The 23,858-nt window shown below is 44.8% G+C and overlaps 3 protein-coding genes and 1 long non-coding RNA gene across 5 annotated transcripts; 2 read left to right on the plus strand and 2 right to left on the minus strand.

Annotated features, from left to right (window-relative positions):
- The first annotated feature begins 1,046 nt into the window (after window positions 1-1,046).
- zbtb22b (zinc finger and BTB domain containing 22b) lies at window positions 1,047-7,056 on the plus strand. Its single transcript, XM_079368958.1, has 5 exons — window positions 1,047-1,228; window positions 3,772-4,005; window positions 4,093-4,848; window positions 4,938-5,216; window positions 5,407-7,056. The coding sequence occupies exons 2-5, from the start codon at window positions 3,772-3,774 to the stop codon at window positions 6,463-6,465; spliced, it is 2,328 nt and encodes a 775-aa protein (XP_079225084.1). The 5' UTR covers window positions 1,047-1,228; the 3' UTR covers window positions 6,466-7,056.
- A 4,371-nt stretch (window positions 7,057-11,427) lies between these two features.
- Window positions 11,428-17,765, minus strand: daxx (death-domain associated protein). 2 transcript variants are annotated; one of them, XM_079367506.1, is made up of 11 exons: window positions 17,225-17,765; window positions 16,432-16,671; window positions 15,688-16,125; window positions 15,067-15,198; window positions 14,383-14,499; window positions 14,041-14,272; window positions 13,780-13,949; window positions 13,048-13,210; window positions 12,363-12,906; window positions 12,097-12,232; window positions 11,428-11,810 (listed from the first exon to the last, which is right to left on the minus strand). In XM_079367506.1, exons 2-11 carry the CDS (start codon window positions 16,651-16,653, stop codon window positions 11,751-11,753), a joined length of 2,214 nt encoding a protein of 737 aa, XP_079223632.1. In that variant the 5' UTR covers window positions 16,654-16,671; window positions 17,225-17,765; the 3' UTR covers window positions 11,428-11,750. The 2 variants fall into 2 exon arrangements, with proteins under 2 accessions (XP_079223632.1, XP_079223631.1); XM_079367505.1 differs by having other exon boundaries at window positions 17,221-17,672.
- Window positions 17,766-17,904: 139 nt separating this feature from the next.
- Window positions 17,905-20,111, plus strand: LOC306839040. The gene is made up of 2 exons (XR_013781148.1): window positions 17,905-18,239; window positions 19,675-20,111. It is a non-coding gene; the product is annotated as an uncharacterized lncRNA (long non-coding RNA).
- tapbp.1 (TAP binding protein (tapasin), tandem duplicate 1) lies at window positions 19,300-23,858 on the minus strand. Its single transcript, XM_079367509.1, has 8 exons — window positions 23,496-23,858; window positions 22,770-22,949; window positions 22,072-22,320; window positions 21,628-21,987; window positions 21,114-21,443; window positions 20,592-20,693; window positions 20,332-20,360; window positions 19,300-20,181 (listed from the first exon to the last, which is right to left on the minus strand). Exons 1-8 carry the CDS (start codon window positions 23,554-23,556, stop codon window positions 20,170-20,172), a joined length of 1,323 nt encoding a protein of 440 aa, XP_079223635.1. The 5' UTR covers window positions 23,557-23,858; the 3' UTR covers window positions 19,300-20,169.

A 23,858-nucleotide genomic window follows, 5' to 3' on the forward strand; every position in this document is an offset into this window, starting at 1 on the left:
CATGTGGTTGTTATTTCCCCAAATATGTCGTAATCTTTTAGGCTTCACATAAATTTCATTTGTACAATGAAACTTCTACTTTTGGGCTTGTTCATTGAAACCATGACGGACATATATGCATCAGGGAACAGCTAAATGTTTTCTATGCACAAGAAGAAGAGGAATTATAATACAGACCCCAGAAATTTAAAGCTAAAATAGAAAAATCGTGAGTGACAAAAAGAACAAACTAGCTCACAGAGACTGATAAGATAGAGACTGGATTACTGTATAAATCAGAATCAGATTTATTGTCCTAATATATTTAACTATTATTATTATATTATTATTATATTTACTTTCTCTCTACAATGTAAACCTTAAATAACAATTAACTAACAATATGAACAAGTAATTAAAGACTAATATGTACAAGACTAAATAAGATGATAGTGCAAAAGGATGACGTAAACATGGGTTTGTGTGTGTGGGTAGGGGATTATTTAAATTAATATATGTACATTCACATCAAATGTTGGAAAGACAAAACCATCAGAAATCTTTATGGTTTTAAAATGTTTTTGTCCTCAAATAGTGTATATATATATATATATATATATATATATATATATATATATATATATATATCAAACAAAACACTTTATGAAGTTCTTAATGACTATTCAATTGTGCATTCACTACCTTCCTTTCCTACTTTTATCTTTACTTTCCACTTTCCTTTCTATTATATAAGATAACTCACTGCCTGTAAATGTTTTATTAATGTATCTATTATATATGTAATATATTTATTATTTATTTAATGTGTTTATTATATTGTTTAATATATATGTTATTCATTTAATGTATGTATTTATTATTTATTATATTATTTAATATATTTATGATATTATGTAATATATTTATGATATTATTTAATATATTTATTATATTATTTAATATATTTATTATATTATTTAATATATTTATATTATTTAATATATTTATTATATGAGTTAATATATTTATTATATTATTTAAAGTACTTCCTGTCGGCCGAGCTCTGGTCTGTCTGGAAGCTTCTTAAAGGGGACGCGTCGCTGTCTGCCGCTGCAGGGTCGCTCTGATGGGAAGAACATTTTGGAAAAATGGTTCTCAAACTTCAGAGCCTGGACGAACCGGCGGGACACCGGGCCGGCAGCTCGGTCACAGACTGTACCGTTAAAGGCTGCAGTGTCAACTAAACACGGTGAGTTTTAAACCTTCCGGAGGGGCTTCCGGTCTGCGAAGCCAGCCGTCTGAGCTAACATTAGCATTGATGCTAACGTCACATCTTGAAGGGGGGGTGATGAGAGTCTGGAGCCGGGACGGTCCTTAAACCTTTTCTCTGGTCTAAAGGAGACCTGGAGGAGGTAACACATGTCCACAACTAGGCGGGCCTCTTTGTCAACTCTCTACTTTATTTTCTGAAAGTGTTTTCACTCCAGCTGTTGATTTTCTCCCCACAGACTGTAAATATTAAAATGATGCGTTCAAGGTCTCTGTAAAGTAGAAAACTGTGCTCTTGATTTGATCTTTTTTTTTTTTTCCAAACTATAATTACTTGAAGAATAATATGATAGGCTTTAACCCGTGTCGCTCATGAATACAATTAAGACACACTGTAAGTTTATTTTATATATATTACCTTTCAGATATCTGGTTATGGTGGATTGGATGTGCAAAAAAAAAAAAAAAAGTGTGAAACACTTTGACAAAGCTTGGGACCATTTAAGTGTTATTTTTCTTAAATCAATATATGGGACATTTATTGTGACCTTTGAACTCCTCCCTGGCTGATGATGGAATAATGATGAACTCTCTTGGGGAGTAGCAGCACCTGCTGTTTGTGTTTTGTCCTTCTGTTTGTGTCCCCGCAGGTTGCTGTTCTCCTGCCACACCTGGACAGACACGGTCAGTCTCCCAGGTGTAGGCTAATTAAGATTGGGCCGTCAATCTATGATTCCCTCTCTCATCCATTCTCAGCATGACAGCAGCTCCTGAATTAAAGAGCGTGTTGTTGCTTTGTTGTTGTTGTGTTCTGTTAATAAACCTTAAAACTGTTTCGTTAAAGCCAGACGTTTCCCGTGGTGTCGTCAGGCCTTGAGAACCGGGTTGTGACAGCCTGCTCATGCTCTATTGTACATTTACATTTTCACTGAAATATAACTTCTAACAGAGACGTTCACTAACGTCTCTGTGGCGTCCACCATGTTTGCTGTTGTTTCCCAACTCAGAAACTGGGACCATCCGAGGAGCCCATGAATGCATCAGGTGTCCATCTGAGTGGCTGTGTGATTGAAAGCTGAGGCAGTCTCTTTAGTGTATGAAAACATGGAAGTGGTTTCTTGCTGATAAATAAACGAGAGCGTGTGCTGTCACCCAAAAGAAGCAGAAGCAGGACTGTGTGAAATGTGTTTCACAGAGTTTCAGGAGACTGAAGGATGTTTGTCAGTTTAAAACCGTTAACGTAGTTGTTCTTCTAAAACGAAAGAATTGACACTGTCGTCTGTGTGTGCGGGGACTTATCAAAGTGTTCAACCTCTTGTGAATGTATTTAATAAAACGTAAATGTATTTTGTCCTTCGTTAAAGTCTTGTTTTATTAAATTATAAAAACGTTTCACCAACAGAAATCTAATTTGTCTCAAGCTTTGCAAAAGTTTAACTTTGGTTTGCACTTCCCAGCCACCGTACCAGATAATTCAAAGTGCTCTACAGGAGCAAAGAACAACGTGTTTATATATGTCAGAAAAGAATATTTATATAAGAAATACAGCGAGGAACAGAAGTTTGTGAAAACCCAGTGATCTTTTAAGTTCTCCCACTTTTCTCTGTAATTTACAGCGTCGGTGCATTTCCACTGTGAGAGACAGAATTTACAAAATAAAACCAGGAAATCACATTGTATGAATTTTAAATAATTTATTTGTATTTTATTGACGCACATAAGTATTTGAACACCTGCCAATCAGCAACAATTCATAAAGACCCGCTACTCTGCCTTTAAATACTCCACCTCTCCTCCACTTAGTAATCTAAATTAGTGTCACCTGTTTGAGCTCGTTAAAGACGCCTCACACCTCACAGTGGAAATGCACCTTCAATAAACATGTCAGACCCTCCATGACTCCTAGCTGGGAGGACTTGCAGGGTGTTCTTATACTCATGTTCTTCACTGTTCATAACGACGTTTTTACAAACTCCAGCTGCACGTTTAATCACAACATGAGCTTTTGCAATACACACGCAGAAGTCTGAATTGATCAGAATAAATGAGAAATAAACGGGTTCGGCGACATCAGGCTGGTGAAACAGACTTTTAGCTGGGATGGGTTTTTATTTGATTTGTAATCAGGCTGCAGATCTGAACACTGTGCATGTTGTTGACGGTGCATCGTGCTGCACAAAGACGAACTCTGTGCCTGAGCTCGAACAAAGACGTCGGTCAGACACTTAAAGGTTTCCAGTTGCACGCCGCTGTCTCAAGTAGGACTCGTTTGCAGTGTATTCTGGGTAAATCAAGAGTCTTTTTTCCTGGAAACAAAAGGGGCAAATCAATTCAACTGCCTCCTTGATTGGCATCTGTTCCCTCTGCATGATCCGTCTGTGTGCTCTCTGAGTCCCACGCACGCCGCCGTGTGATGAAGACCGAACAGTAGAATCAACTCTGCAGATAAACAGAAACTAAACGAGAGGGAGTTTATTCTTTTATCAGACAGTTGACCTCCTAAAGGTGTCGTTCCCTCTTCAGATGCAGTCCTTGTCCGTGGAAGTGGGCAGCAGCAGCAGCAGCTCAGCTCCCAGCGGCACATCTGGCTCGGTGGTGCAGGTGTGCTTCCCCGGCGCTCAGGCCTCGGTGCTGGAGAGTCTGAACCGGCAGAGAGAAGAAGGCCGGCTCTGTGACCTCTCCATCCACGTCCAGGGACACGTGTTCAAAGCCCACCGCTGCGTCCTGGCCGCCTCCTCGCCCTATTTCCATGACCAGGTGGGGGAGTTGTGTCTGATCCTATTGGAGGCTTGTGTGAGAGGCTTGAAATGTTAAAAACATCTGCTTCTGTTCTCTGATCCACAGGTACTACTGAAGAACATGTCCACGGTCTCCATCCCTGCTGTCATGGACCCGTTGGCGTTTGAGAGCGTGCTGAGCTGCGCCTACACCGGTCAGCTCCGGATGCTGCGCGAGGACATAGTGAACTACCTCACGGTGGGCAGCGTGCTGCAGATGTGGCACATCGTGGACAAATGCACCGAGCTGCTGAAGGAGGGCCGCGCCGGAGCAGGGAGTGGCGGGGGAGGTGGTGGTGGCGGCGGCGGCGGAGGTGGCGGCGTGCAGGATGGAGCGGGCGTCAGAGGAGGTGAAGGGTCAGCGAACCCCGGGTGCAGCAGCAGCAGCAGGGACACTGAAGCAGGTGGCGGTAACAGAGCTGTGAGCAACGGTGGCGTTGGTTCTGGACAAGCCCAAGAGGTCGGGTCCATCGAGCCGCAGCGCGCCTCCCAGCCTCCCAGCCGGCCATCAGCGAGCGAGAGCCAATCTCCCAGCAGCACCAACTACTTCAGCCCCCGGGACGGGAGCGGCGGCGCCGCCGCAGGAGCTTCAGTGGATGGAGGCGGGGCCAGCAACACCCCAAGCTACTGCACGCCTTCTGGAGGAGAGGAAGGATTCCTGGTGGAGGAAGAGGAGGAGGAAGCGGAGGAGGAAGAGGAGGAGGTGTTGTACCACCAAAGGAAGAGAGGAAGAGGAGGAGGGAGCGGCAGGAGGAAGAAGATGAGCTCGTTGTCGGAGCAGGAAGTCGGGGTCAGCGACAGCTTTGGAGTGTCGTCCTATCAGGTGGGTACGATCAGAACGTTAGCATGCTGCTAATCCAGATCTGTGAAACATCAGGTCTGTAATCTAACTCAGATTATCTTGATTTGAAGGACGGCGAGGAAACGGCGATGCCACCTCAGAAGCGTCCGGCGTACAGTCAGCCCAGCATCATGCCTCGTAAACAGTGGGTGGTGGTGAAAAGCGAGCGGATGGAGGACGACGACCTGATCGTGGTGTCTGGAGAGGAAGGAGGAGAAGACGAGGAGGAAGAGGAGGAGAGGGAGATGGAGCTGGCCAGGCAGAGGGAGAGAAGCGACTTCAACATCTCCAACGTGAGGAGCCTCTCAGCCGAGCTGGGGGGGCGAGCCGAGAGCGAGCTGGACTCACAGGTGAGCTGAGACCGTCAACATCCTGGTATTTTGTTTAACACATTTACAAAGGAACAGAGTTTTTAGAGTGAATAGATAAATAATGTTTAGATACCTTCTTTCTACAAGTCCAACTGAGAGACTCGTCGACATGTTTCAGTCTGGTTTTAAAAATGAGAAAGTCTCAAACCCTTCACCTGTCCCCCTGCAGGTGGACTACTGTCACTCCTCAGAGGACTACCTCAAGTTTGAAGGCAGTTTAATGGAGCAGACTTTGGCTCAGCATCTTCATGACAGCGCCGCCGGTCAGAGCCAGAGCGCCAACCGTGCTGTGTCAGCGCTGCTGGGCCAGGTCCAGTCTGCAGCCTCAGCCCGGACTCAGCTCTTCCCCCTTGACATGCAGGGGAACCAGATCCTCCTCTACAGCCAGGCCTCCGGTCTCTCTCTGGACGCCTCGGCCCCGCCCCTGGGTCTGACAGGCGGTATGATGGGAGGAGCCTCTTTTAAAGGAGCCGGTCTGGAGCACGGGGCGGTGCACCTGTCGGTGCAGGGCGGTTTGGGAGCTGACGGCTTGGACGGTGGGGGGATGGGGAGCGGGAGTGGGGGCGGGGCCAGCAGCACGGGGGGTTCAGGGAAAGTATTCATGTGCCACTGTGGGAAGACGTTCACTCACAAGAGCATGAGAGACCGCCACATCAACATGCACCTGGACCTGCGGCCCTTCCACTGCCCCGTGTGCTCCAAGAAGTTCAAGATGAAGCATCACCTGACGGAGCACATGAAGACGCACACGGGCCTCAAGCCGTACGACTGCCTGGGCTGCGGCAAGAAGTTCATGTGGCGAGACAGCTTCATGAGGCACCGCTCGCACTGCGAGAGGCGCGGCGGGTTGGGAGACGGCGGCGAAGGAGGGAGCGGCAGCGAGGGAGGGAGGAGAGGAGGAGGAGGAGGAAGTGACGACGGGCAAGATTTGATGTCCCCTCCTCAACTCCTGCTGTCTGCAGGAGACGGAGGACAGGGAGGCATGCTGGGAGGAAGAGGAGGCGTGTCTACTTCATCGCATCTCACGGGCTCCGTTCTGTCGCCGCAGCACGGCGGCGTCTCAGCCGCAGGAAGCGTGAGCAACAACATGGCCGCCACAGGGGCGCTTCTAGGGGTGGTTTCAAGTCCAGGTCAGGGATCAGGGATGTTCGGTGGACTGGGGCTGGGTCGAAGTGTGTGCGATGAAGACGTGTGCGAGGTTAGTGCCAATGACAGTAGCGTGACTTAAACCAAAAGTGTGTGTTTTGTCCAGCAGGGGGCGATCACGTCCCCCGGTTCTTACAGCGTTTTAAACTTGGAGGAAGTGAAGCACTTTTTACCCGCCAACAAGCAGTGATGATCTTTGTGAAGTCGCCTCTGTCGGACAAGAACCCGCCCGTGTTTATAAATCAACGCCATCCCAAGATTCCACTGTTGACCATTGTGCCGTAAAGTAAGTGAAGTCGTGGTCGTTCTGATGGCGTCTCTAACTATCCACAAACACTTTAGGAAACCTGCCTCCAAAACGTGGCCTCACTAAAACGAGAGAGAGGGATCTTCACAGACGTTGTTTTTCTTTGCTCGGTGTCGGCGTGTCGTTTATGTTGACAGGAGACCAAAAAGTGAATTAACCTTCTTCTGTGGCGACGTTATCGTGTCAGTAGAGTAGAAACGAGACTGTTCTTATCGTATTGTTCTTCAACATCATCACAACGAACCTGCACGCACTCCACGGTTCAGGGTTTGAAGAGAGGAAGCAAAACGCTTCTCCTGTTTAACACACTGAGAGTGTGGATTAAGAAGGATGCATCATGGCTGCCTTGCTCAAAGGTTAGGAGTTTAACAGTTCAATATTTATCTTCTTAACAAGAGGACAGAGAAAGATCCACACGCAAGGTTTTACTTTGGCTTTTTGAACTCCACACTCGCTGACTTTTTTTTTTTTTTTTTTAAAGAAACAAAAGTCCAAAAGTGAAGTTTGAAATCTCTCACTGTGTCGTTGTTTATTATGGGTGTAAATATGAAGATTATACACGGTGGTATGAACACAGCCGCTCGATCAGCTGTGTTCTGAAACCTCCTCACGGTAGATGTTGTCTCCTATCTAAGCTATACAGTGTATAGTGTGTTTACAAGCTTACCTCACCTGAAACAAGCTAGGGACCTCATTCTAAAGAAATCCTCAAAAGCTGACGCACACACACAAAGAAGTCTTTTCTTTTTTTTCATACGGTGACATTTTATGTTTTTTTTAAAAAGTCGATTTTTCCTTCATGTTTTTATTCTGCAACACTTTTCAGCAGTTACAGGCCGTGACCTCTCAGATGTTTGTGAGCGTTTATTTTAAACTCTGTATCTTATTTTGAAGCAGTCTGGGTCACTTCCTGTTTGGTTTTTCTTGATGTGAATGTCGTTGTAGTCCGGGTCACTTGTTCGTGCAGAAGGCACCAGTTTGAAAGATAAGCTTCAGAGTCCTAAAATGTTCCTCAGAAGAAGTCGACTTTGATGAAGGAGGCGCAGAAGAGTTAATCATGAGCAAAATAAAAATCTGCTTTTCGTCCTAATTTACAAAATAAAGGTCGACGCCTCAGCTGCACTTTTAGGATCCAGTGTTTTCAGCGATGCCTGCCGGTGTCTTGAGTCCCTGAAGCGTCTCGTATGATCGGAGGTGACTGAAGACTTGATTATCTCCCAAAGTGTCAAACCCAAAAACCCAAATAAATCTAAATGCTGGATGGCACTCGAGCATGTTTTCTGCTTGAAGTGGTCGGAGTGAGATCGTCTGTTTGGGATCTTAAAGATACTCAATGTGTCGTTACTTTAACGTTTACTTACTCCAGAGAAGATCGTCTCGTTAAGTCAGACAAATTGAGCAGATTTTTATTCGCTCATGTGAACGCAACACGCTTCCCGTTAAATAAAGTTACGTTTGGATTTCAGCCGTTGGAACTAAATCAACAAAACTTGTATTAAAAGAAAACCTCCCCCCCCCCGTGTCGTCTCTCCTGGACCCCCGCTGGGGTGAACCAACACGTTGAGCTCTGTGCTGTAGATACTGTATGTTTACTGGGACTGTGTGAAATTCAGAGTACTGTGAGAGCTGTGTGATGCGTTCAGGGACCAAACTGAACAGGTCAGGTACTTGAGATTGTGCATGTTGTTCGTCATTTCAGATGTTTGTTTGTTTGTGAACAGGTTGTTTATGTTATAGTGGGGACATTATCACGTGTGTTTATGTGCCTTATCAGCGTTTAAATTGACTCGTTTAACACAAATTAATTATGTCACTAAACGTTTGATTTATGTAAAATACTTTAAATAAGTGTTTATTATTTTTGTTTCAGCACGGTCATCAATATTAGGGCACAAGATGTACTAAACTGGTGGTAACCATAGCAAGAGCTGATACTAACGACATAGGCAGGTATCTTTAACTCTGAACAGACTACATGTGTTTGAGGTTAAGAAGAGGAAGTTAAGGACTTTAACATGATGAAGAACAAGAGTCCCCCCCCCCCCAAAAAAAAAAAAAACATAAAACATTAAACTAGGATTTCAGGAGCGCCAGACTCGAAACCAAAGAGAGTTTTTATGTTTGTTGTTTTCGGCCCAATCAGTCCGGTTCTGTGAAAGCCTTTTTGTCTTCTTTTTCCATCGGGATCCATAAAGTATCTATCTATCAATCTATCTATCGATCTATCTATCTATCTTCTTTAAAATAACCAATCATAATAGTTGGTTTCATAAAGGCAGGGTTGGTCATTTCACTTTTTTTTTTTTTTTTCCTCAAGATTTTAGTAGTAATTGTTTTTAGGTCCTGACAGAAATTAATAACTCCTGATCTCTGAAAAAGGAACAAAGTAAATCCGTCATCTGTATCAGTTTGTAAGTCTGTAAAAACTTCAACCAATGTCTGCCACGAGGTACCAATCTGATGAACCAATCACACGCCTCCCTGTCTCCCCGCTCGCTCTCTACCTCTTGCGTGCTTCTAGCTCGCACTCAAAGTGCAAGACGTGAGACGATGTCGTTTCTACACAATAAAGAGATGAGCTGAGGTCCTCTTCTGGAGAAAGGGGCGTGGCTTCAGATGGAGAGGGGGCGTGGCTTTCTACTTTATACATCATGCTAGTTTTTGAAAATGACCGACCCTGCCTTTGAGCTACGCGCTGCTGCTGGAAAAGACTTTCACATATTTGTTGTTATTTTTGTGCATTTCTGAAACGTCTTCACGACTTCTTTCATGACCTCTGATGACCAGTTGATTGTTGAACAGGAAGGGACAGTTGTCACAGTTCATGTAAATCCTGTGTGGGTATTAAATGTTAACTACAGTACATCGATGTTCACCTCGGCCCTGTATCAAAATAACATTAATAAATTATTTGGTGAGAAAAATCCTCTGTTTTTAATCTCTTTTAAAGTCTCTGTATATAGAAAGGATGTGTCTTCGGCCCGGCGCACGCCGCCTCTCTCCAGCCACGTCATCGACCAACGTGGAATATCGTTACGCTGATGACCCACAACGCCACCTGATCTGCTCTCCCTACAAACAACAAGACGCCGCCGCTGTGGAAACACAGAAATCTAAATCCGACCAGGACTGATCTGTTCACGGAGCGGATTGTTTGGAAGTAACACACACACAGTACACACACACACACACACACACACACACACACAGAGGCCGATAGTAAAAAAGTATCATTTATTATCAAAAAAAGGAAAAGTTCACAGTGAATGATGATCACTCCTCTGACACGTCGCAGCCACAAGAACTACATTCTACTTACTCTAAAGACAGTTTGGCCCAAAATGTCATTTTACCTGCGCTGGTCAAATATCTGCATCGACTCTGAGAGGGAGGAAAAGAAATAAATCAAAAGGACAACACACACACACACACACAGAAGTGGAAATAAAATCTCATTTCTCAAATTCAACACGCCATGTTAAGAGCAAATCATAGGAGAATGTATCTGAAAGCCCAGCGTACAGGAGGAGACACCTGAAATCAGATCTCTGCATCATCACGACAGTTTGAAAGAAACGAGTCGGGAAGAAGGATCTCCTCTAAGACTGTTCATTACAATCCGGTTACTTTGACTCGTTTTGTGCGATCGTTTCACACGTGACAGAAAAACACAAGTGTGGAAAAGGGAGAAAGAAGTCGTCGATGTGGGAACACGTCCGGTGCTGAACGCTGATCCCTTTGGCACGGAGCAACAACAAACGATAAACCTGATCAATTAATTCAGTAGATTTATTGGTGACGGGAGAAATTCTGATCTACGTTTTTGAAGTCTGTAAATCTTCTGCCTGTCATTCCAACCAAAGACTATATAAGAAACGGACACGTCGCCTCGAGGCATGCCAAAAGGTTTCGAGCTCCTCCTGCTGATTGGCAGATCATAAGCCCCGCCTCCTCAAACAGAACTACGAAATCAAAATGCACATCAGATACATTTTTCTGTAACATGATTGTTTTTAATTACGCCCTTCAGTGTGCATGTGCTTCATTCTCAGTTATTTAATGCTGTCTAAACGTTATACGATGTCCTGATTGACAGCTCTGTCGACCAATGAGGCTCCTGCTGTGCTGATTAGCGGATTACAGCAGCAAATCTAACACACAGAAAATTCGCAGGAGTGTCAGCTTCAGAGCGAGACGAGAATCTGTTCTGCTGAGGAGCGTTTAGACGCCATCACAGACGCTCGTCCAGCGCGTCCCCGCTACACACGCTCTGATTGGACGTCGATGTTGGCTTCAACCCGTTCAACAGGAGGAGTCTGAGGCTCGCCGTCCGTTTGCAAAGACAGCCTTTGATTCAAACTAACAACCACCACCAAACCTCTGAGCTTCAGCAGGAAGATCTCCGAATAAAAATGACTCTTTACAAACCTTAAAACCAGAAAAGTGTCGAGAAGGAAGTTAAAGGTCGATGCAGCTGACTGATTCAAAGCATAAATATCTACGGCAAATAAAACAGTAAAAATCATCACATTTCTTCCCGTACAAAGAACCGCTCCCCGTTCCTTTTTAGAGGAAAAAAAAAAAAAACTGGATCAAGATATAAAAATGTAAACAAACAGGCGGCCCAGCTAACGCAGGCGGCGCCGGTTGAGTGTCCGAGAAAACAAACCGCACGTCCCGCTGCACAGTTCATGTTTCCAGGCACTGGTATCTTTCCCCAAAGCACACAAACTAAAGTCCAAGTTCACAATTTAATCCTCCAAGAAAGAGCGCCAAAACCCTGATGTTTGTCTCCCCAAGAACTCATCCAGGCGAAGCAGCTTCCTTTCAGAAAGTGATTCTTTTATTCGAGTCAGAATCACTCGTCTGGACTCCTCGTTCTCCCCCGTCGCTCACAGCGAGTGAAAGGCTGCTACGATGGAAACTTCACGTTGATTTCCTGATTTAGAAAACACAGATTGAGCGTCAACAAGTCTTCACCGTCCAGCAGGCGAAGACGCTCTGTGTGAAAAGGAGTTTCCAAAAAAAGAGGGGGAGGAGTCCTGCGGGAGAGCGCCAGGTCAGTCCGAGTCTGAGAGGACGATGGTCTCCTCGGGGTCGCACTGCGTGGCCACGTTGACCTGCCAACACAAACACACGAACAGTTAGGGAACGTGTCCAGCTATACGTTATCGTTTCCTTTTTTAAGTGTTTGTAGTCAGAGTCAGTGTCGACCAATCGTGTAGCAGCGGGCTGGCGTTGGCATGGAAACCAGACGAACATCTACACAGATTTCTTTCTTTCTATAAACAGCTGACTGTCGCGACAGCCAATGAGCGTTTAGATTCCCAGCCTACCTTAAACACATCAGATATGATCTGACCTCCATTCAACAAACTAACCCCCCCCCCCCCATGTGACCCCCACCTTGTTTTTCTTGGGAGGCGGGGTCATCTGGGAGCTGCTGACTCTCTCCTGGGTTGGAGTGTCTGCTCGGGTGGACTCGGCCTGCTGCGGAGAATTGCAGCTATAAACGCCCATGTCCAGAGGGATGTCTACCTCACTGAGGACGAGCGAGCGAGGGAGAGAGAGAGAGAGAGAGAGAGAGGGATCAACAGCAGAAACAACAAATGTTGACTTGATGGAGACAAGTAGAAAATCCACTGGAGGCGTGTCCGATGATGTCACCTTACCTGTCGTGGATGATGATGCGTTTCTTGGACGTCTCTGAAGGTGAACCGTCTCTCTTTCTCTTCCGGGCCCTCGTGGCTCGGGGACTTGGCGGCGGAGACGTGCCGGTCGTTGTGTGCGTCTCACAACTCTCTATCATGACATCCGGTGACGGAGACACCCCATTGGCTGCTACGGGGGAGCCCTCCGAGGGCTTCGTAGAGACTTTGCTCGTGCTGACCAACACGACTGAAACTTGATTGGAGGAGTCCACGGGCTCATTTAATCCTGTGAGGTTACCATTGGACAGCGGCACGTGGTCGTTAGACTGCTTTGGCTCTGATTGGCTGGGGCTGTGTCTGGGGGAGGGCATGTCAGACAGCGGAGATATCTGGGACACGCTTTCATCAGACAGAGGACTGAGTCCACTTGTGGCCAGATCCTCATCGTCCTCTTTTGGGTTTTCTTCGTCCCCCGCTGAAACTCCCGACTGCATGTCCGTCTGATCGTCTCTGTTGGTTTGGTCCCCTGCCTCCTCGTTCTCCTCGTCCTCCTCCACCTCATCGTCTACAAAACAGGAAACGATGAAATATTAAACTGGAGCTGCAACAATCAAATCTGTCAACTCTTAAATTCAACACCGAGTTTGATGAGAATCGACGGAATATTTAAAAACTTCCTAAAGTTTTCTAAAGTAAATGTGTTTACCCGGTCCTTCCTGCTGAGTGCTGGCCTGAATCTCTTCCTCAATGTCTGGATCTGAAGATTCATCATCTTCTTCATCTTCCTCCTCCTCCTCCTCTTCGTCTTCTTCCTCTTCTTTCACTCCGTTGGCCTCGTTTTTTTCCTCTTCCTTTTCTGATTTGTGACCCTGAGAGAAATGTGTGTGTGTGTGTGTGTGTGTGTGTGTGAGGGGGGGGACAGAGAAGGAAAACATTCGTCAGACTCTAAAAGTAACGTGATCATCATGTTCCTCGGCTCTCTATCAGCAGTGGCTGCTTCAGGGCCTGTCGGTCAACGCAGCGCCCACGACCTCAGAGTCAGAGTACTTCAGAGTTCGTTGGGTCGACTCGTTTAAGATTCACTTTGATTCAAAGACATATCAAGAAAACATGGAAATGAATCCTGGCAGCTCCACACCTCGTTTGTTCACGAGTCAGATTACTCTCTACATCACTGTTAATGACAAAGCTGATAACAGAAGTCCCGCCCCGTCTTGATTCTGATTGGTCAGTTAGGGAGAAGGGTCGAACTGTTGTCAGCTGAGGGACCTAAAACAGCCGACTCGTTAGTTTATTGATCCAACATTCAGAGTCTGAGTGGGCGAGAAGAAACATCTACATGTATTCCGAATGCAACCTGCTGAGATTAGAATTCAACGTCACAGAACTTTCCGGTTCTGGAAAGTATGGAGGGAGAGGATGCTCGGAGCTCTCATACCTCTTTGTCCTTGCGGTCCTTCTCCTGTCGACGGACCCTCTCCTGCTCCTCCAGGTCCTCTTGTTTGACGGCGTACTTGGTGATGACCTCCTCCAGACGGGACAGAGCCACTTCTCTGTTGGAGCGCAGCTTCCGCAGCAGCGTGGGGTCCGACAGCGCCGGGTCTGTGGCTTTAAGGCGGGAAGAAGGGAGGAGGGTGAAGAGGACGTCTTTCTGCCACCGGGGGAGGTCAGGGGGGTCAGGGGGTGAGCGAAGTCTTACCAGGTTTGTAGGGGTCGGTGAGGGACGAGCCGAAGTTGTACACCAGGTCCAGGTGACGTCTATCATGCATGCGTCTCGCGGTCTCTCTGAACGCGTCCTGGGCGAGCTGGGTCAGCTGTTTCCTGCTCAGGCACAGGTTGTGGCGCTCGTTGGCGCGCAGAACCTGCTGGAAGATGTCTTGGTAATCCGGAGGGTTCTTCAGCGCCTCGGGACTGTTGATGAAACGCTCAATCTGACAGCAGGACACAAAGGATGAGGGACATACTCACAGCTTTACGTTTTCATATGATTATACAGTATAGACGTCGGCCCTGCTCCTATCAGCGTGGCGTGCACTCTTACCTTCCGGTTGATCTCCGGGTAACGAGTGCCCTTGTAGGAGATCTTCTGCTCGATGACTCGGCCCGTGAGTGTGTTGCAGCCCTTCAGCTCACACAGCTTCTCATAAATCTTCATCATCTGGAGGAGAAGACGGAGAGAGGTGTGAGTGACACCACCTGGTGTAAGAGCTCTTTTCTTGTTTTCAGCTTTCAGCAGCATTTTCAAACAAGACGGGGATCAAAACTCTGCTCCGTTATTAATACAAGCGTCGAGTCGAGTGATCGGTCACTGATGGTGAAAATGCTACATTGACTGTTTGGTTTAAAACTCTGCGGCTCCTTCCTCCTCCAATCAGAGCAGCCGTAGTAAAACTCTGCAGAAAGTCCCGTCAGTTAAAGATATTACTTGACAGGATCAGAGAGAGTTAACTGGCTTAAAGAGTTGTGATGCGTTTGAGGTCAACTCAGTCAAATGACTAGAGGGCAAAGGTCGATCAGCATGATGTGTTCAAATGTAACATGAAAAGAATTAAGTTTGTTTGGTTTTTCAAAGTTCACTGAAACTGATTTTTAGGAGAATAAATCAAAAGCAGATTCTCTTCTGTCCTCCTGATAGAAAACAGATTCACATCCTGAACTCGTCTCCGTATATTTGAACTTTTTCACAAGCGACGGAGCTCCACGCCACGTTAGACTCCAGCCTGACCTTTCGTTTCAGTTTGTGCTCCTGGATGTACGTAGAGTCTTCCGTTCCCATGTCGTCCAAATCGAGCTCGGCACGCTGCAGGCGGCAGATCTCCTCGTTGTAAACCTTCAGTAGTTTCTCCAGGTACGCTATCTGAGAGGCAGAAAGATGTCAGAATAGTGTGAAAGGAAGGAAGGTCATTTCTGTTTTAAACTGTCTTTAGGTCCTGACAGACATTAATAACTCAGGTTCTCTGAAAAAGGATCAAAGTAAATCCATCATCTGTATCAGTTTGTAAGTCTGTAAAAACTTCAACCAATGTCTGCTACGAGGTACCAATCTGATGAACCAATCACACGCCTCTCTGCTCTCTGATGACCCAATCACAGCCTCCCTGTCTCCCTGCTCGCTCTCTACCTCTTGCGTGCTCTAGCTCGCACTCAAAGCTCGTCACGAGAGGAAATGCTGCTCACTGATTGGCCACATGAAATCAAAAGGTCATTTCTGTGAGAATATTTCGGTTAGTTTGGAGGTGACGCTGAACTACTTTACGAGACACTTAGATCTCCATGGTAACCGAATAGCTGCTGAATAAGTTCATCATCATCACGTTCATCTCGTCTCATACTGTTAAACACAAACCTGTTTCCTGGACGCCCTGTTCGCCTTTTTCTCTGCGTCCTGTTCCTCGTGTTTGGCGTCCTCGGCGCCCTCGTGCAGATCTGAGGTGGACGGCTGCTCTGAGGTCAGCGTCTCCTCCTCCTCTTTAGTCGTGTTTTTACTTTTGAGCGTGGCAGAGGTAGACTGGGGAGAGCTCGACGTTGAGGTACAAGGTCCAGACTGCACCTTGGTGAGGGCGGGCCTCTTCTTGGCCGCGTGCTGCTTCAGCACGGTGCACAGTTCGTTGATGTAGACGAAGGTTTTGGAGCGTTGGGCCTGAGCGCGGGTTAAACATCGTCCCAACGTGTTCCTGAACTCCACGGACGACAGGAAGTCCGGGGAGGATTTTGAATGTTTGGCTTGAAGGTAGGTCAGGACCTCTGGGCAGTCCTTAGTGGGACCTGAGCAGTGCTCCACAAACTAGGAGAAGGAAGTGAAGGACACTATGAGAAGGAGTCAAGGTAACTGAGGAAGGAGGCAAGGAGGGAGGAGCACAGAAAAGTCAAACACATGGAGTAGAGATTCAGGTTCTTCCAGTTCACACTCAGTTAAAACATCAGTTGACATAATCAAACCACACCCTGTCATCAAACACGGACACACACAAAACCGTGGACGATGACCACGTGCTTCTAGGATCTGAGTCTGTTGAAAGTTATTCTGCTGGTGTGTGATCGTGTCGTGGTCGTATTTAAGACTCCACGCTGTCAGAAACGACACTCTTACCTCGGTGAACAACCTCTGATTCTCCGCCTGCAGGACGTGTGCGTCCTTCTTCGCCGAGGCGAACGGGGACTGGGTGATGTGGGTCGGTGCCGCCTGCTGAACTCTGAGGGACTTGACGCGAGGCGAAGACGGGGAAGAGCGGGACAGCGGAGGGGAGTCCTCTTCGTCGTCGTCGTCGAGGACAATGATCTTATCCGCCATCGAAGTGGGAGCCACCGCCATCCAAAAGGTTTATCGTTGCTGCAGAGAGAAAAATCAAACCGGGGGAACGTTGAGTACAGAAGATCGACTTCATCCAAAACACACACACACACACACACACAGGACACCTCGGCAGGGCTCAGGAAGTGAACCGGCACCTGTACAACAGTAAACAGAAACGTCACTGAGGCTTTGTACCACAGTTAAATACCCGGACAGATCTGTACCCTGCAGCCAACCAAAGACCTGGAGAAAGGGGGGGGGGGGGGGGGGCAGTGAAAACCCACAGACTCAATCAGAACCAGAGTAAATGTCGGAGAGCTGGATGTGGACCCATGCTGGGTCTGAGACAGATGTGGTCCCAACAGAGTCCAGAACCGACCCTGGTAGGCAAAAGAAGCTCTACATTTAAGGGGTCCTCCTGAACCTTGGTGCCTCACAAGTCCCCCCTGTGTGTCACAGAACCATAATGCGGTTCTGATCCATCTTTAAGGAGACAGTTCAATAAAATACAAAGCGGAACATTGAAACTGAAATAAAGACATAAAGAGGGTAAAACTATCCTGTAGTGTTTAAAGTCTAACTTACCGACCTGTTGTTTACGAGCAGGTTGACGTCACAACAAAAGAGGAAGCCGTTTCATCGTTAAATATTCTGCTTTCCCTGTTAGCTCCCCTTAGCATTAGCTAGCTAGTTAGCATTGTGAGTAAAAAGAAAAACAAATCAAATCCCGCGTGATTTTGTTTTTATGACGTCAGTTGTCGGCTTCAGATTTTTAAAAAAAGATTGTTCTGGAAACTCGTATTTTTAAATCACAAACACTTCCCGATTATTAAAAACAAAACGAGTCAACTTCGACACACTGAGCTCGAAACTCTACCCGCTAAACACGAAACAGTATCGACGCCTCTGATTGGCTAACAGATAGTTATCGCACTAAGTAATGTCGACAGCTATTGGAAGACTTTTCTTCCGTTGACCAACTGACATCAGCGTATTTATTTATTTTATTTTTTATTTTATTTTTTCATTTTTCTGAGGAAACAAAAAAAAAGTAGTGTGTGGGTCTTTTTCTTTACAAGTAATAAATACTATGTAAAATATTTGTTTCTAAATGTTTTGCGTTTGTTCATGATATGGTTACATACAGTAAAAAACAGATTTTACAGTGAATTAAACGATATCATTTAAGATTGTTAAAGGATACATTTTCCTCAATAGTTAAATAAACAGTTTAGATACAGTTTGCTTTGTTATTATATTAGCGGGACAAAGAATTACTGCACCACCAATCTGTCAAGATAGATGTTTTTACAAAGCACCATTTCCGGTATTACTACTACATTTCCGGAAACTGGTGTCGTTTCGCACTTTGACCACAGGAGGGCAGTGTGTATTTACGTTTATAGTTGCTTCAACTGCGTTTAATACGACCATAGATTTATGTATCTATGAATACGAGCTCATCCTTTCCAGACACAATTACGCGACTTTCGAGAAGTGGACAACGTTTTTTTAATATATTTACATGAAATTAATTGAGTTCGAGTAATTTTATTGTCCCTCTTGGTCAGCAAAGTTTCTAACGCCAATTCTAAACATCACAGGTAAGTTTGAATCCTCTTGAACAATTCGCCAAAGCCAGTAACCCGTTATTCACGTTCACACCGGTTAACTAACTTGACCGAATTAAACTAATAATAAAATATTTTTTTTTAATTAAATAAATTAAATTTAAAAAAAAAATTTAAATTAAATATTTTAAATCGATTTCCTCTGTCAAACTGTGAAAGCTTGTACAGAAACATTAAAACATCGTGACTTCAGAGAAGTGGAAAACGTTTATTATCAACACTTTTACCTTAAAATTAACTAAGTTTCAGTATTTTATTCTCCTTCATGATCAGTAAAGTTTCAAAAATATAAAAATCCTCCTCAACAATTCGTCCGGTGTGAATGTTCACGCTGATTAATTAACTTGACCAAATTATGACAAAATATTTTTTTTCTCCATTTCTTCTATCAAACTGTGAAAGCTAGTAAAGGTTTTATAGGCTTCCTCTTGCTAACATTAGCTGCACTTTATGAAGACAACGTTTGAAGTGAACAACACAACGGTTAAAATATATTTTGTGTTTATTTTAGGCGTCCTGTTCCTCGTGTTTCAGCATTATGTAGTGGTGTATTCAGTATCGTGCGCCATCTAGTGGCCTTAAGGAAGAACTACATCCGTACAGTAAAGTTCGATGCACGTAGCGAAGATAGACTTCCGTTAAATCCTTTCAAAATAAACCTATTAAAACGGACTACATCCCGTTTATACTGTGACTGATTTTTATGGAAAGTTTTATGAATATAATTATAAATCTTTGTCTTTGATGATTCCCTCTTCACCTCGGTAGCGTTTAGTTAAACTCTCTGTCACTGTGAATGTACATATACGTAAAATACTATTTTTATTTAAATGATCTACACACTATTGTAAATACTAAAAATACTTTTGCACTACTCACCACTGCACTATTATCATATCTTATTTAGTCTTATATATTAAATATTAAGCTATAATTACTTATTTTTTTTGTTAAATTTATATTTAATGTTATATCTTTGTACAAAGAGAAGTGGCCTTTACTTTGAACAATAAAAACAAGAAACTAGAAGCAGTGGAATTAACCTGGTCATTTTATTTAGTGTTTAGTCGAGCAGCGAGCTGTATGCAGAGCTGAAGCTTAACTATGACTATAGTGAAGCCAACAAACACATCTATATTAAAATAATCTGAATGTACACGATTTCTCTTCATTTAAACTGACAGGATTCATGTTGAGGGTTTGTCAATTACAATGACCTTCCATCTTCCCCAAAAAGTCTTTTATTTTAAATTTATTTACAAAACGCACACGCACACGCACACACACACACACACACACACACACACACACACACACTCATCCCTCAGTGATCATAGTTACATCAGTACCATATTTGAACTGAAGCTGGGATTTTGAACCCTCCGGTAGGTTTCTTCTTCTTTTCCAGTGTTTGAGACAAACATGAACAACACAGCGTGTGAACTCTGTGAGGCCGTGAACAGTAAGAGATAACAGCTGTGTTCTTTTATGTGGATGACTGTAAAATGATAACAGGCGTGCGTTTTGAAAGGGAGTACATCTTTACAAAAGTCTTCCCCTGCATCTTCATCCCACTACGTCTAAAACCTTATTTCTATTTGTGAGTAAGAGAGAAAGAAACAAACGACACAGAACGGAGCGAGTTTGAGCCCAATCATAGACCGTGACCGGACAGCCTCCTCCTGAGACCAGGAGACGGAGGTCCGCTATCCTTCATACAGTCTATGGGCTCAATATGACTTCTGTCTGGATCTGATTAAAACAAAAACAACATTTATAAAACAATGCTAGCTCTAAAAAAAGATGCAGCTGCCGGCATGAAGCAATTAATTTAAAAACCTCCCCCCCCCCAAAAAAAAAGCAGGTTTGTTGTTTCATCATCGGACGACTTCATTCTTCTTCTTTAATTTTTTTTCTGTGAGAGAAGAAAAAGTGGACAGTTGTTGTTGTCAACACACTCAGAGACACGTGAACACAGGAGCAGATCCAGAGTTATTAAAGGTGAACATGTAAAGATATTCAGAAGGACAGATGTTGAGTTTAACTGTGTGAAAAGTAACTTTACCTTTTGTTGTTCATCAGTCTCATCTGGTCCTATGGACAGTCAAATAAAACACAAAGTCAAACACTGAATGAAAATGAAATATTTCATTTTAAATACTTGAAGTTTTAAAGGAAGAATGTGCCACTCTTCGATCCTTTGAGCTCCAGCATGAAACCAAAACAAACTGCTGCAGCTTTAAAATGTTCTTAAACTAAAGAGTGATTTATTTTTTATTACTGGCAGCTTTAAAATGTTTCAGTTTTTATTTTTTATTTTTCTACCTGAGCTGGTGAAGGTCCAAGAGACGAACTTGATGAGACCGTAGAGCACCAGTGCCACACCCACCATCGCCATCGAGTCCTCGACGGAGGGAGTGCTGAACCCTGCGAGTCAGAAAACACAAATCCAGTCTTCATTTATTTTTCTTAACACAGAAAATATTTAATTTAACCAACAACTAGTTAAAATATGGAGATATGATTTTTTAAAATTTCTCCTGCTTTAATCACAAGTGTCAAATATGAATCTATATGATCACTGAGTAAAAGATGTGGACATGTCGACACAGAGACGAAGCAGCACGCTGGATTACTGACCTGCTGCCTTAAGAAGTAAATAATAACAACCAAACTCTACGTGCTCTTATATTAGATAAACTGACTTTGCTGATTCATTAATTATCTTGCCGAGCTGCTTTATTCTTCTTCTTTGTTATTGAGCAAAAACATTTAAAAACCAGAGACTGATATTTGTCTTTGACGACGTCACCAGAAGAGCTTGAAATCTCTCTTCATCCACTTTACCGATGACGTTGAGGGTCACGCTGGCCCGCCGCGTGCCTCCAGGATGGACGGCCACGCAGGTGACCTCCCCGCCTCGGCCCAGGTCCAGGTCCAGGTTGTTGGTGTCGAGCTCCAGCTGAGAGCTCTGGCTGAAGGTCCCGTCCCAGGCCTGCCTGTGCCCCGTTACGCTGCTGGACTCCAGAGGCCTGGACTTCCCGTCTGCACCTTTAAACTCCCAGCTCAGCTCCAGAGAGAGCGGCGCGAAACCAGACGCCTCACACTGAACCGTCAAAGTCTGCCCGGGGACGGTGAGCGGCAAGGGAGAGGGGTAGATGGAGAGGGATGGAGGTTCTGGGTGGAAGTCGAGTAGAGTGGGTTAATTTGTTTCAGAGCTGTGAATATAAACTGAAACAGGCTGTGACAGAATTCTTTTTTGTTTTGCATAAAGACTTAAAGGGAGAGTTCAGATTTTCAGCAGGGCTGTTTGAGACACTTCTTGATACAACTGTAAAGTGTTTGTTGATCTTTTCCTCACCAACAATCTCAAGCTCCATCGCCACCTGGGCCACGAGGTACGGCAGGTACACTGTGCAGATGTACATCCCCGAGTGACGCACTTTAGCCTCCTGCAGGATCAGGGAGGCGTTTCCCTTTTTGTGCAGACCCTCAAAGTCCAGCGTGGCGCCCTCCTCTCGTGCATCGGCCACGCGGTCCGTTTTGCCGTCGTACCCCAGGACCAGTCGTCCATCCCCTCTGAACTGGTATCGCCATTCTACGGCGACACCAGACCCGGACAGAGGAGAGGAGGGGTCCACCCAGTAGCTGCAGTCCAGCTGCACCGGCTCCCCAAGTCTGGCGTGAACGGAGAGCGTTTTACTGGTCACGCTCAAAATGACTGAGGAGACAGACAGAGAGGAGGACAGAGTCAGACGACATAACACCTTCATGTCCACTTCTCTTCTGCGTCACAAATCTCTACCTTTGTGCTCTTGGGCTCCTGTGGCCGCACGCATGATGCTGGAAACGGTCCGCTGTTGATTGAAGTCCTGATGAGAGGTTGTGATCCAATCAGCTTGCAGGTATAAGGGGCTCAGGGCGGATTCTGTGAGTGCAGCGACCCATTTGAGGTCGGAGGGGTACGGCAGGAACGGGTTGATCTCACACTGAGGCTTCTTGGCCGAGCCTTGGGGCCGCTTCAGAGACGGCTGGCAGAGAGTGCCGGCAGGATCTGAGGGAAGACGAGTCAGACAGATGAAACACAAGGTCGGGGATTCGATCGCAACTTCCTGCAGCCACATGTCGAAGTGTCGAAGACCCCAAAATGACCCCTCTAAAAAGTGCTAAACCAGCTGAAGTCCATTTACTGTTCATTGGAAACTGATGAGAGAAAGTTTCCACTTGAGATGTAAAAAAAAATACCAATGAAATCAAATCCTACTTTACTTTAATATGCCAAACAGAAAACCTGCTTTATGGAATGCAGTATGCAAAAAGTGCAAAATACGTCTTTAATAGCTGCTGTATTGTATTTGATACTAAATAAGCCACAAAATATCAGTAAATTACACGTCGGAGAGAGAGCATATGTTTTACATCTTAAAATCAGAAATGTGAATCTAATAATCTAGCTAACAGTCCGGGTACACTTCCTGTTCAGGGTTTCATTTTGTAACTCACCTGTAATGAAGATGACTCTGTCGGAGTCGGATGAAGCTCTCTGAGACTCTTCAGGGTGTCCGTGTTCATCAGGTGAGATGTAGAGCAGGGTTTTCTCCTGGTTTCCGGCTGAAGTTAAACCTCCTCGACCCTTCTCGTGCACAAACCAGCACTCCAACACGGGACAGCTGCTGCTGGCCGCTTCAGAGAAAACAAGAAATATAATATTTATTTATTTAAAAACACAGTAAGGATCAGGGAGCATTATGGATTTGTCTAAAAATACAATTTCTCTTTGACTATTTTGTGTGAATTTCAGCAATTTAGACAGATATATGACTGATGAGTCTGTGGACACCGTGGTGCTTTTCATTATAAAGTTTGGCCACTAGAGGGTGCTACTGCGCATGCGCACCCGATACAGAAATATCGCTCAACTTGTAAAATATAAAATATGCTGAATACAAAATAAATCTATACATTTTACAAAGTTACCGAGTCAAATGTCAAAGTCGGCCCATAAACCTCACGAATAACAGACTTAATGTTTAAAATACTTCATATTAAAGGGCTGAAATGTAAAGTTAAAAAGGCTTAAATGTAGTTTGATTACACGACGACACAAGCAGCCAGACTGCAGAAATTAAAAACGCACAAGTCTAATTTGATCCCTTTATCATGCCTAAGCAGCTCTTCGTCACATATGCTGAAATAAAAAGACAGATATGATCTAAACAGATCGTTTACCTTGAAGCAGGCAGAAAGCAGCCAGCAGGCTCAGTTTGTAGATCGTAGAGAAGTTCGTCATGTTTTTATTAGTTCTGTTTGTCCTCACGTTCAGCTCTCTGTTCGTTTCCTCACGAAGAAAGTCGAGTTATTTGAACGGTTTTCCCCTTAAACCCCAACTGCATGTTAGTTTCACTTTCACCTACAACTCCTACGTCAAGTTTTCATAAAGAAAGACCACTTCCGGTCATAATTTCAAAAATAAAATCGGGCTGATAAACGTCTGTTGACCTCGTACTGGTTATGATCGAAGAATAAGGGGTGACACTTTCGAGGAAAACTGCATGAAGACTGAAAGACAAACAGTTTAAGTGAACTTGAACT

Source organism: Symphodus melops (genome assembly GCF_947650265.1).
Source record: "Symphodus melops genome assembly, chromosome: 18".
Classification (NCBI taxonomy): Eukaryota; Metazoa; Chordata; class Actinopteri; order Labriformes; family Labridae; genus Symphodus; species Symphodus melops.